Raw genomic sequence first — 14,154 nt, forward strand, 5'->3', positions numbered from 1 at the left:
ATCGGTTTATGGATTTATAAATTTTTGGATTCGCCAGTTCATGCATTTTTCAGTCGTTATAAATAAAACTCATTTCAAATATAATAATATTTAATCATAACTATATAAAAACTTGCATTTTGAAAAACAGCTACAACTTTCAACAATTAGAACATAACTTTTTATTACAAATCATGTTTGAGATCACCTATTTGTACATAACAGACTAACAAGAAAAGTTTTTGATTTTCATAAATAAAACCAAATTAATTTTTTTTTTTCAAAAAATCAACGTTTGCAGAATTATTTACATAAATCAAGTTCTACAGAACCTCTTTATAACTAGTTAAATGTTTTTTTACTTATTCTAACCTAAATTTATATTTAACAATAAGCCTAATTTTAAAAATACTGTATCATAAAATTCTTTTTATTTTCCGTAATTCTTTTTAAATGTTCCACTATTTTGTCCTTCATTCCTGCAGCGATTTGTTTTACTGCCGGACGGGCCACTTTTCCATGTGTGAGGGCCGGAATTTTGTCTAATAGATAGAGTCCACCCCGGAGTTTTTGGCAATCCTCCACTTTATCTAAAGATAAAATAAATTAATAAAAAAGTCTGTTCACACACACACATAGTTTTTCCTTAAATTTGGTCTCATTTGATTTAGAATGGCTTGAAACGTCGAGAAAACATAAAATTAGCGAATCGAATTTTTTGATGAAAACATAAACTTCTCCTTCGGGAAGTTAAAAAATACCTCATACTGTTCTGGAATTTGTTTGCTTACCGTTGACGTATTTTTCCAAATCTCCGGCCTGGATTTTGCTCTCCTGGCCAGTTCTAAGTTCTGCAAAGGCCACAACCAAATCGCAAGTCTCGTCATGAGGGACAGTTATTACACAGGCCGATTTTACACTTTGGTGCTCTAAAAGGATTTCTTCGATGTCACTTGGATTTATCTAGAAAGATAAAAGATAAATACAACATTCACCACTATTTTTGTAGATAGAAGATAAGTCCACAATAGGGAATGCAATACCGTTGGAATTTTTCAATACCGGTATTTCGGTAATTTTTCATTTTAAAACCGGAATATAGGTAATTTACCGGTATTTTTATTATCTTAAACAAACGTAAACAAAATTCAAAGTTATTAGTACAAATATTAAAAAAATTTATATACAACTACAACTATATTCAACTAAACAATAAAATAAAACAATAAGTTTATTTTTTTTAAATAATAATTTAATAAAAGTATATGCAATTTATTTAATTCATTATCACTATCGAGTATATTGTGTACTTTTCACCAAAAACAAACTTATGAGTAAGAAAGACCAAAAACTCATAAAAGATCATATTACATTTGTTATAATAAACTGTATTGTCTGTATCCGATGTGTTAAATTAGCATAGTCTCCAATATTTTAAAAAGAAATATTTTCTACACTAATTTAAGATCGGATACTTTGTCGAGATAAATAATAAGTTACTATAATTGTTGAGTATTGTTATTTAAAACAATGTGATGCTTCTATAGTATTTTCAAACTTCGAAACGTTTTCGAAAAATAATATTTTATAATTGTAATAAGAAACAAAAATATTTAGTAATAATCATAATTATTATGTATAAAGTTAGAAAAAAATAAAAATTACGCAGGAGTAATCTATATGATATAAAATATTTTGGAGCAAATATCACTTAAAAAATTGTTACATTTTTACATAAGATGAAACAAACATCATTATCTATCAGTCCAATTCTATTTATTGTAACACGATATGAAGCCCTTTGGAAAGCAATAAATATTCAGTTTAATGACGCGAGTTGAGATAATATTTGACATTTGTTCGTCGTATATAATCACTTGGAGATATAGCTGTTTATGCGATCATGGAATTTAAAGATAAATTTGTTCCGAGAAATTTAAACTTTGATGTATTATGTATCAAATAGCGCTTATGTAAAAATACCGAAAATACCGGTATTTTTGGGGTAAATGCCGGTAAAAATACAGCCGAAAAATCGGGCGGTTTACCGGTAATTCGGTATACATTCGGTATTGCATTCCCTAGTCCTCAATATACTGGCCCTTACATAGAGTCCTTTATATTTGGCGATCTCCTTAAGTCGATCAGTAACAAAGATGTACCCTTCCTCGTCGTAATGGCCAATGTCTCCGGTTCGGAGCCATCTGGTTTTTGGGTCAATGATTTCGTCAGTGGCCGCCTGGTTGGAGTAGTAGCCCAACATTACTGGGCCACGCATGTATATCTCGCCGGTTTGGTTTGGGCCCAACGGTTGGCCCGTTTCTAAATCCAGAACCTGGGGGAAAATAGTGGGTTAGTTGATTGAAAAGTGGTTTAAGGTGTGAGAGTACTGGATTGTTGGTTTTTTTTGGATTTTGCGTTATTTTGGATTATGGATTTTTTGGTTTAGAGGATTTTTGCATTTTGAGATTTTTGGATTCTGATATTTTTGGATTCTGAGATTTTTGGATTCTGAGATTTTTGGATTCTGAGATTTTTGGATTCTAAGATTTTTGGATTCTAAGATTTTTGGATTCTAAGATTTTTGGATTCTAAGATTTTTGGTTTCTAGGATTTTTGGTTCGTAGGATTTTTAGATTCCTGGATTTTTGGTTTCTGGGATTTTTGGATTCTGGGAATTTTGGTTTCTAAGGTTTTTGTATTCTAAGATTTTTGTATTCTGAGATTTTTGTATTCTAAGATTTTTGTTTTCTAAGATTTTTGTATTCTATAATTTTAGGGTTTTATGATTTTTGGTTTCCAGGATTTAAGGATTCTAAAATATTTGGATTCTGAGATTCTAAGGTTTTAAAATTATGAAATTTTTGAATTTTTGGATTCCTCGATTCCTGGATTCTCGGATTCCTGGATTCTCGGATTTCTGGATTCTCGGATTCCTGGGTTCTCGGATTTCTGGATTTTTTAAGCTTGAGTTTTCTGGGTTTTCAACATCGAGTTTTCTGGATTTTTTTAACATTGAGTTTTCTGGATTTTTAACATTGAGTTTTCTGGATTTTTAACATTGAGTTTTCTGGATTTTTAACCTTTAGATTTCTGAATTTGTTTTAACCTTTAGATTTCTGAATTTGTTTTAACCTTTAGATTTCTGAATTTGTTTTAACCTTTAGATTTCTGAATTTGTTTTTACCTTGAAATTTCTGGAATTTTTTAACCTTGAAATTTCTGGATTTTAGAACTTGCTATTTCTGGATTTTAGAACTTGAGATTTCTGGATTTTTTTAAAACTTTAAATTTCTGGATTTTAAAACTTGAAATTTCTGGATTTTAAAACTTGAAATTTCTGGATTTAAAAACTTTAGATTTCTGGATTTATAAACGCTAGATTTCTGGATTTATAAACTTTATTTATCATTTTCTTTATCTTTGAATTTTTGGATTCTTCATATTGAATTCCTAGAGTTTCGACCTTGGATTTGAGATTTCTTGAGTTTTGGTTTCATATAGTTTTGAATTTGAGGATTTTTCTTTTGGATTTCTAGATTATTTGGTTTGGGATTTTTGGATTATATGATTATTGGAATCTTGAGTTTTAAATCCCTGCATTATTGAGTTTTAGATTTATGGGTTTTTAAGTTTTAATATTCTAGTTAATTGGATTTTTGGATTAATGCATTATGATTTTTAATCTCTTGGTTTCTAAAATTCTGGATTCTAAATTTTTAGATTTCTGTACTCTTATTCTTTAAAATTTTGCACTTTAAATATTAAGACTTAGTATTATTTAAGATTCTTAAGATCTTTATTTATGAATTTTTATTCCTTGCATTGGATTTCTGAATTCATGGGTTTTGGATTTCTGTATTTTTATTCTTCGAATTCCCAGATTTTTAATCTGGTTTTGTGGCTTCTTATACTTTGAATTTGTTGTTCCTTGAACTTCAAAGTTGTGGTTTTTTGAGTTTTAAATTTTAGAATTCTTGATCTTCAAAATTGTGGTTTTTTGATCGTTTGTTTCTTCAAATTTCACTCTTTGGATTTGTTCATTACTAAATTTTAGATTTGTGTATTTTTCCATTTGTTTCTTGGATTATTAAGTTTTATTATTATTATTATTATAGATTATTAATATTAAGGATTTGTAAATCATTGATCTATAAATTTTTGGCTTCTTGATATTTGGATTAATGGTTCTTTGATTTTGGATTGCAGCTTTCTTTATTTTTGAATTTGTAGTTTTTTGGTCATTTTTCTTTGGATCAACTTCAGTTTTCTAGATTTTCAAATTTTAGTTCTCTGGATTTTTAAATTTGAGTTCTCTGGATTTTTAAATTTTAGTTTTCTGGATTTTTGACCTTCTGGTTTTTTAAATTCTAAATTTGAGTATTTGTTGTCCTTAAATTTGTGGTTTCTTGATTATTTGTTCTCTGGAGTTTCATTCTTTGGATTACACACATCTTAATTTCTAAATTTGTTTATTACTGAGTTTTAGATATGTGTATTTTTAAGCATTGGCTTCTTGGATTATTGAGTTTTAGATTTGTAAATTATTTAGCTCTGGATTTGTATTGGATCACTATAGAGTCCGCCGAATAACTTTTTTTTTTTAAAAACTACTGAATATTTCCTCCAGTTTCTTTTTTTATTTAAAAGTAGAATCCTTTCAGTTAATAATGAAATTAATTTAGTTAATAATTATTATAATATAATATAATATATAATATAATTTTATTCAAAAATGATAAAAAAGCCTCGGCTGACCGTTGAAAAAATAATGAAAATGAAAAATGTTAGATGGCATACCCTATAGTTCCTTGATTTTGGATTGCTGGATTTTTTTTGATTTTCTGCTTTTTTTTAATCTTTTTGCAAATTTTGGATTTTGAATTTGTCGATGATATTTAGATTTATAGGAATGGTAGATTATTAAACATATGGATTCTTGGATTTTTTTGTTTTTTGATTTATTTAACATTTACCTTGAGAGACAATCCTGAACCCAATTTACCAACTGAACCAGCTTTAGGTTCGTCTCTTGGATTTAGACCAACACCAGCACACATTTCTGTCATTCCATAACCCAACAGGACAACTCCTAAATAAAAAAAAAAATATAAATAAAAAAAATCATATAGAACAAATAATACCAATGATAATTATTCTATTACCTCTTGGCAACCTGGACTGCAACTTTGCGATTTGGCCATCGGAAAGTCTTGAACCTCCACATAAAACTATATAAACCGAAGACAAATCGTAGGATGGTGTCTTTTCGTGCTGATTTATAAGTGAAACTTGGAAACTTGATAAAAATAGGGCGTTGATCTGGGGAAAACACCAAATTGGTAACCAAAGTACTCCACCAGGCAAAGATATTATTACAATTTTGTGACAAAACCAAAGGTTTTTTATGTACTTACCTGGTATTTTTGGACAAGTCCAAGTACGTTGAGTTCACTAAATGGTTTTTTGGTGTAAATTTTTTTATTGCCTGCATACAAAGAGATGAGGAACATGTAAATGCCTGAAGTCCAGTAACATGGTGCGTTTGTGAACAAGGATAAGGCTTGAGGAAACAGCCTACGAAAAAATCCAAAATTACCAAAAAATATTCAAATTGGTAGAATAGACTTTGGTGCATCAAATCCACTCAAAATTGAGTATATTTTTGGAAGACTTTTGTATCTAAAATTAAAAATCTACTTACGCTCCTGCAGCCAAGATGACGTCATTGATGTTTTTGTGATTGTGAACAACTCCTTTGGGAACTCCTGTACTTCCACTTGTGCACAAAATTAAGAGAGGAGTTTTGGATGTATCTTCGACTTTTGCTGGCCTAAGGAAATTTAAAAAAAAATGTAAAAAATTGAGGCAAAAATTGCTAATAATTGACCCAGTATATAGGTCTATAATAGGATAGTAATAAAATTTGATGGAGAATATATTTACTGTTCAACGTTTTTGCTACTTTTACATAGATTTATTTATCTAATTTGCTTTTTTTTGTTTACTATTAACTTCCGGTAGGGTAGTTATAGTAATGACTGAAAATCTGAAATAATTTTTTTTGCATTCGTCGACGTTTTGAAGGTTTCTGAACATTTTTAAGGGGCATATCTCAGAAACTAAATGGATGTGTGTTTTGTATGTCCGCATTTTCGTTCACGTTTTTGGGCGCACGGATCAACAGATTTGAATGATTTAAAAAACATTCGATCCCTTTTGATAAGGAGATGTGCTGATTAGTTTTTGGCAAAGGCAGGTCCGGCCGTTACGGAGATACGGAGCAAAGAGTGCAAAAAATACAAATCGAGTTTTTGAGAGAACGGAGTATCGGATTAGAATGATCTAAAAAACATTCAATTTGTATTGATTGAGAGAAGAGGTGATTAGTTTTTGGCAAAAACATGTCCAGCGGTTTCGGAGATACAGAGCTAAACGTGCAAAAAATGGCAGTTTTTGAGTGAACTAAGCGTGTCCGATTTGAATTATCTAAAAAAACTTTCTGCTTGTATTGACAAAACAATTACTTTTGAGGATAAAAAATTATTACATCTGTTTTTATTTTTCAAAAAATATTTTTGTAATTTTGGATTAAAAATTTAAAAAATGACCCAGGCTAAGCACAGCCTAAGCGCCACTCTGGTACAAATGTTTACCCAAGTGCGTTTAGACTGTTTATGTTGGATGGAGCACATTTCCAATTTTGTGAAAACTATTGAAAAATGTGAAAATGCCGCCAAGCTAAGCACAGTATAAGTGAAAATGTCGCACAGAATTATTTGCAAATGCGTTTAGACTGTGGCTATACGGGAGCACTTTTTCAATTTTGTGCAAATCAGGCAATTTCTTATTTTTTTGAAATTGAATTCGAAATGAAATGACGATTGTTAATGTTCTGCAGATAAATTGATTTATGATTTACATTTGATTTGCTCGGATACAACAAGATAGCGAAAATAATGAAAGTTACAGTATTTGTAATAATATATTTGAAAACGTTTAAAATTTCTCGAATATTTCATTACGGTACGGGAAGTTCCAGCAATTTGCCTTAAGGCACGATGCCATACACCACTAGTTTATTATTTAAATAGGTAATTTGCATTCGTTAATTTCATACACGTGTTTTCTCAAGAATCCTTAGAAAATATTTTCTGCGTTTGTTTGTGAAATAATAAATAAAATAGAGTAAACAAGAAAACAAGAAAGGAAATTCATTTAATTGCTACAACTCCTGTAAATATTTGAAGAAGCTTTTCTCTGTATATGAAATTTTATATTTTATAATGATCTTTCTTATTGAATTTAAATAGAAATAATAAGAGACGACGAAGTTCTTTGAAAATCTAGAAATATAATAAAAAATATATTAGGGTGGTCCTTAATATGGACATTTTCGAATTTCTTTGCTCTCAAGGGCTCGAATGGTTCTAAATTGATAAAAAACAATTCTCTGAAAGTTTTAGCTCTTAATATTGTCTTTTAGATAGTGCGCAATTCAATCAAACTTTGTATGGAAATAGCGCTCTCTCTGAAAGACAATATTAAGAGCTAAAACTTTCAGAGAATTGTTTTGTATCAATTTGGAACCATTTTTTTTGGAGCAAGGAAATTCGGAAATGTTTATATTAAGGACCACCCTAATATATGTATATTTTTTTTCCTTACTTGAAATTTTGGACATCATTTTCATCATACTCAGCAACAAATTTATCAATCGTGACAGCACCTTGGCACTCATCTGCATTTTCGTAACCATAAACCACCAACTCGGTTTGTCCCAATTGCTCTGGAAAGTCCTTCAGGACTTTCTTGACCTTATCCAGACACTGGACATGTGTAAACAGAACCCTTGGTTTATATAAAGGTAGTAGGGTACTAGCAGTGTTTGCTAAAATCAAAAAATACTGGTGATTTTGTGGCTTTTTTTAGAGAGTAGTTTCTACTTACGGACTGTCCAGGCTCCATCCAACATCCCTAAAGTGGCTCCTGAGAAAATTATCCCCAAAACAATGGCAAAAGAGTCTTCTGTGGTGAGTTCTACCAAAGTTATGACGTCTTTGTTGGTCACTCCACGAGCCCTTAGGGCTAGAGCGATTGCTGCACTGCGTGCCCGAAGGGCGTCGAAGGTGGTGGAGCGATCGGTGTCTCCGTCGATCTGAGAAAATAGTACAAGTTAGAATAAAATTGTGTTAGAAAAGTTTGTTGGTGATTTATTTGGCTGTATTTTTGTCTAAAGTTGTTTTGTTGTATGTTGGTTGGTTTAGGAGTTATGTGCGTCGGAGTGGATATAGGTCCAGGGGTGTACACTGTCTGGGTTTGCTTGAGCACGATTTCATGGAATAACAGATGTATGTAAAACAAAAATATCTTAGAAATATTTATGCCTAATTTAGTTGTCCATACAACTACATTAAATTTATCAATAAGCAACAATTATTATAGAAGTTACGGCCTAAAAATATACAAAAACCTCAGGTACAACACTACCCAAGCTTTTGACTGTCCCAGAGTTTTTATGAGTTTGTAGCTATTATATTAAATTTATTTATTTTTCATATTACCACCAGAGATATTCAGCATTATATAAAATTATTATGTTATAAAACACTTTTCCAAAGCTTCTCAAACTTTTGTTATCAGGTGCGACTGAATCGCGTGCACACGGACTGGGTTTGCTCAGGCTGTACTTCAACACGATTTTATGGAGTAACAAATGTATATAAAACAAAAGTATCTTAGTGACATTTATGCCTAATTTAGTCGACCATACAACTACATTAAATTTATCTATAAGCAACAATGATTGTAGAAGTTACGGCCCAAAAATATACAAAAGCCTCAGGTACAACACTACTCAAGCTTTTGACTGTCCCAGAGATTTCATGAATTTGTAGCTATTATATACATTTTTTTTATTTTTCATATCATCACCATCAATACTCAGCACCATATAAAATTTTTGTGTTTTAAGAATTTTTTCCAAAGCTTCTCAAACTTTTGTTATCAGCTATGACTCAACGGCGTGCACACGGTCTGGGTTTGCTTATGCCGTATTTCAGCACGATTTTATAGAACAACAAATGTATGTATTACAAAAATGTCATTCCAACGTTAGTACACAATTTAGTTATCTATACACTTGTCTAAGAAATATTCACCAGCTATATTTATTACAGAAGTTATGGCCAAAAATGTACAAAAGCGTGAGGTACAACACCACTCAAGTTTTTAGTTTTTTCTGAGCCTGTCTACAACTGTGGCATTCATATTTATACATTTAATCTATTTCATTTTTACTATGTATACCCTATCACCATGTAATTATATTTTGCCAAAAATTCCTTTCCAAAGCCCCTCAAACTTTTGTTAGCAAGCACCTCTGAACCGCTAATCATGATGGTGATGCAATGGTTTTGAGGTTAAATTAATTTAGTTGCTTAAAATGTAGTTTTGGAACAAAATTATGTTAAGGTAGTCTACAGCTTGTTTATCGTATATTATTTTTGTCTCGTAAAGTTTTACTGTGCATTAAATATTTCAGGAGTTATGTAAGTCAAAGTGTAAACCAGGTCCATGTGTGCACCAGGTTTGGGTTTGCATCTCTTGTATTTCAACACGATTTTGTTTAACTAGAAGTATTTGTACAACGAAACTGTTTTAGAAAAATTCATACACAATTCAGTTATCTATACACCAGTACAAAAACCATTCACTAGCTATAATTATTACAGAAGTTATACCCAAAAAATATACTAAAACATCCAGTACCACACCACCCAAGTTTCTATTGTTCCCAGAGTTTATTTACAACTGTGCTCATTATTTTTATTTTATATATGCTTTAATATTTACCATGGATACTCTGTTGCCATGTAAAACTATTCTGTCGTAAATTTCCTCTCCAAAGCCCCTCAAACCTTCGTTGGCAGGCGCGGCTGGACCGTGAATCACATTAGTTTCCTCGGGGTTTGAGGATCCATTTAATTTGCATTCGGTTTCTTGAACCATTTTTGAAAATTATTCTAAATGATAATTGTTTATGTTAATTTAAACATATGTATACAATAATTTTATATTTTTTTAAGGATTAATAAGATAAAATTGTAAATAACAATGAATTTTTTTTTTTTTTATAATTTAGTGATTGAAAAACTAGATTATTTTTTTAATTAGATACTTAAATTATCATTATTGTATTAATGTTGTATTTAATTTATATTATTTATTAATTATTTAAAAGCTGTTAAATTTGTTCTATGTATATTATTAATAAAATAATTTCACATAGAAAATCACTAACAAATACCACACTTAAACCTTTAGAAAAAATCCTAAATCCGGACTTTGATCACCAAAAACTTTTATACAACACCAAATTTAACCAAACAAAAAACAAAAACAAATACCTTGATGTGTACTGTAAATTTTAAAAATAATAAACCACCAATTTATTAATAATTTATTAATAAATTTAATAAATTTTATCCACAACGCACCGGACACTTTGACCGAACTTCGGGCATTAAGAGCATTTGGCATTGAGAAAACACTTTTATAATGATAATTATGTAATTTTTTTTTTGCTGTACTGTAGATATAATAATTGATAGATGAGATAGTAATTAGTTAGGGACAGGGTTTTGCAACATTTTTGTATAAAATTTTTTTATAAGAATAAAGTTGTTTAGAAGTTACAAGAGATGTAAGGAGTGAATGCACTTACAAAAAATATTCAAGAAACATGCTATTTTACCTATAATATCGAACTGTATTTATTTTTGCACTTTTCAATTATTATTTAAAAGTATACGGAGTTGTTGTAGAGTCTTATCATGTATAGAAATATTATAGATTATTTAATTTTGTACAAATTTTTCATATACATCATCAATATTAAACGAATGGTTCAAAAGTAACAAAAAATTCAAGAAAAATGCACTTTTTCCTATAATATCAAATTGTAGTTATTTTTCCACTTTTCAATTATTATTTAAAAGTATACGGAGTTGTTCTAAAGTCTTATCATGTATAGAAATATTATAGATTATTTAATTTTGTATAAATTTTCGATATACATCATCAAAATTACGCGAGTGGTTCAAAAGTTACAGAAAATATTCAAAAAATGCACTTTTACCTATAATATCGAACTGTATTTGTTTTTGTACTTTTCAATTATTATTTAAAAGTATACAGAGTTGTTCTAGAGTCTTATTATGTATGAAAATATTATAGATTATTTAATTTTGAACAAATTTGCCAAATATTTTTTTTACTTTATTGAAATAGTTTAGAAGTTACACGAGGTATAGAAAATCAATGCACTTTTACTCATATACCAAACCCTTGTTTTTTCTTCGAATTTTAATTATTATTTAAAAGTATACTGAGTTGCTTCAGAGTTTTTTTATATATTAAAATATTATAGATTATTCAATTTTGAACAAATTTGACAAATATTTTATTCACTTTAAAGAAATAGTTCAAAAGTTACAAGAGATATAAGAAATACAGGCATTTTTACATATAGTACCAAACCGTTGTTTTTCTTCGAGTTTTAATTATTATTTAAAAGTATACCGAGTTGTTCTAGAGTCTTACCATGTATGAAAATATCGTAGATTATTTAATTTTATACAAATTTCTCATATTCATGATCTATTCCAAATGTTTTGTAAATCTGTACAAATTATTTCTCGATTACCTACTTCTTATATATTAAAAAAAACTTTGCTGAACAATCATGACTTTCAAAATTATTTACAAGAGTATTCGTCGACTTTCAAGAACTAAATTTTTTGATATCATGTACTCATTTTATATATTTTTGTGTGTCAGTAATTAAAATTAACACGAATTTAAAGAAAAAAAAAGAAAAAAAAACACTCAAATTTAAAAAAATAGACTGCAAGTTGGTACTAAATTTGTAGACACCTTAAAAATTTATATAATGATAATTATAATTTAAAAAAAATCTTTTTTTTATTTAAAATAGTACAAAAAATAGGTAATATTTTGTAGACACCTTAATAATTATATAATAATTATAATTTAAAAAAAAATCATTTTTTTTATTTAAAATTTTTTTAATCATTTTATCAACGGACAATACTATATATTAATAATAATTTACATGTTCATGTTTCGTGGATAAATTTTGTAACAAAATACTAGATTTTACAAAATCCTGACATATTATAATTTTATTCCATATATCAACATTTATATCATACAAATATTAAAAAAATTCATAAACATATAATAATTTTATTTATATAAAAAATAGTGCACGTGAATTAGATAAATCGCGTGATGTTGCAAAAGTACTTGAAACAAAAATTGTTATCATATCAAAATCCACATTTCAAGATCAGATATATATATATATATATATATATATATATATATATATATATATATATATGGATTAAATAATTACATATAATCAATTTTTATCAGATAAGACAAGTTACGTCTCAAAATGGACCACATGTTTCTATTTCAATCGCAAATATTTCAAAAAGCAAATATTTTGGAAAAATATTGTTTGAAAATTGAAACGCAATTATTTTAACACGTATTTTTGTTTAAACTATTAATAATTATTTATAATTTTTATAATTTTAAATATATGAAAATTATTCTGAATAATGCTCCACCTGAATTTTAAACAAATTATAGCAAAAATATTTTAGAGTGGAGCTTTTTATTTGTTGAACAATTTGTTTATCAAATTATTTATTTATTGAAATACTTTTTAAATATTTATAATTTAATCTTATAATTTTAATTATTATCCTCATTATTTTTTTTATTTAACAATTTATTTGTTAATTTTTGTAACACTATTGGTTTAATTATTATTTATTTAATAAAAATTTATTTATTTTTATATTCAGGTACATATTTATTAATTTTAAATTATTTATTCGTTGAGTTTTACATTCATATTTATAAAAAATATTTTATTTTTTATTCGCGTATTTATTTGTCTATTGGTTTAATTATTCATTTAATAAAATACTTATTTGTTTCTCTATTGAGGTACATATTTATTTATTTTAAATTATTTATTTAAATTATTTTTATATGACTGTTATTTTTAAAATACCTAATAATAGTTAACCAAAAACTTATATTTTAAAAACACTTAAAAATTGTGAAAAAATTTTTTTTCATCAAAATACCTAAAATTTGTAAAAGAAAAAAACTGATTTTGTGAAAATACTTAACAATAATAATAAAAATGATAATGATAAAATTAATAATAATAATAACAATAATATAAGACACTTAAATTTGTTAAATATCATAATATAACATAAAATTTGTTAAATAAAATAATTATATTGTAAAAGTATTGTAAAGCTTATTAAAATACTTATTAAATTTTAAAAAATACTTGCAACAAACTAGTTATATTTAAAAATAATTAACATTGACTAAATTAAAATAAGTTTATAGTAATATTAAATAATAAATAAGTAATAAAATAGCTAATAGTTAATTAAATTATATTAAATCTGTAAAATATTGACTCGAGCCTTATTATATTATTATACCGACGGCTTGTAAATTAATAAATAAATAAATTAATATACGATGAGTTTTACATTCATAATTATAAAAAATATTTATTTTGTTATTCACTTTATTAATTAGATATTATTATACAATCATTATTATTATCATTTATTATACTTAAATGATTTACATTAATTATTGATTATTTTAGCTATTTTTTTTTATTATAAATTTTCGTAAACATTGTTTATTTGATTAAATTTTGTAGAGTTTCGAACAAGAATCCAAAAATAATACAAAATAAAAAACAAGAAAGTTTTTTATAAACAATTTCTTTATTTAATTATTTGTTTACTGTCAACGTTTCGGAACTAGGTACGTTCCATCTTCAGGACATCTGTCAAGAAACATGATCTTGATAGATTTAAGCAAACAATATGTTTAAGAATAGAAAATAGATTTTTTCTTAAATATATATAATAATAATATTATTTAAGAAAATCTATTTTCTATTCTTAAACATATTGTTTGCTTAAATCTTATCAAGATCATGTTTCTTGACAGATGTCTGAAGATGGAACGTACCTAGTTCCGAAACGTTGACAGTAAACAAATAATTAAATAAAGAAATGTTTATTAAAAACTTTT

At 27.4% G+C, this 14,154-nt stretch overlaps 1 protein-coding gene across 1 annotated transcript; it reads right to left on the reverse strand.

Annotated features, from left to right (window-relative positions):
* Positions 1–741: 741 nt before the first annotated feature.
* Positions 742–9,990, reverse strand: LOC113389795 (4-coumarate--CoA ligase-like 5). Its single transcript, XM_026626803.1, has 9 exons — positions 9,835–9,990; positions 7,930–8,137; positions 7,648–7,870; positions 5,684–5,812; positions 5,397–5,556; positions 5,145–5,301; positions 4,956–5,071; positions 2,087–2,314; positions 742–942 (listed from the first exon to the last, which is right to left on the reverse strand). The coding sequence occupies exons 1-9, from the start codon at positions 9,988–9,990 to the stop codon at positions 742–744; spliced, it is 1,578 nt and encodes a 525-aa protein (XP_026482588.1).
* Between the last annotated feature and the right edge of the window lie 4,164 nt (positions 9,991–14,154).

The sequence above is a fragment of the Ctenocephalides felis genome, unplaced genomic scaffold, assembly GCF_003426905.1.
Source record: "Ctenocephalides felis isolate EL2017-DRISC unplaced genomic scaffold, ASM342690v1 CF-g0.4_SCAFFOLD_03573, whole genome shotgun sequence".
Taxonomy (NCBI): domain Eukaryota; kingdom Metazoa; phylum Arthropoda; class Insecta; order Siphonaptera; family Pulicidae; genus Ctenocephalides; species Ctenocephalides felis.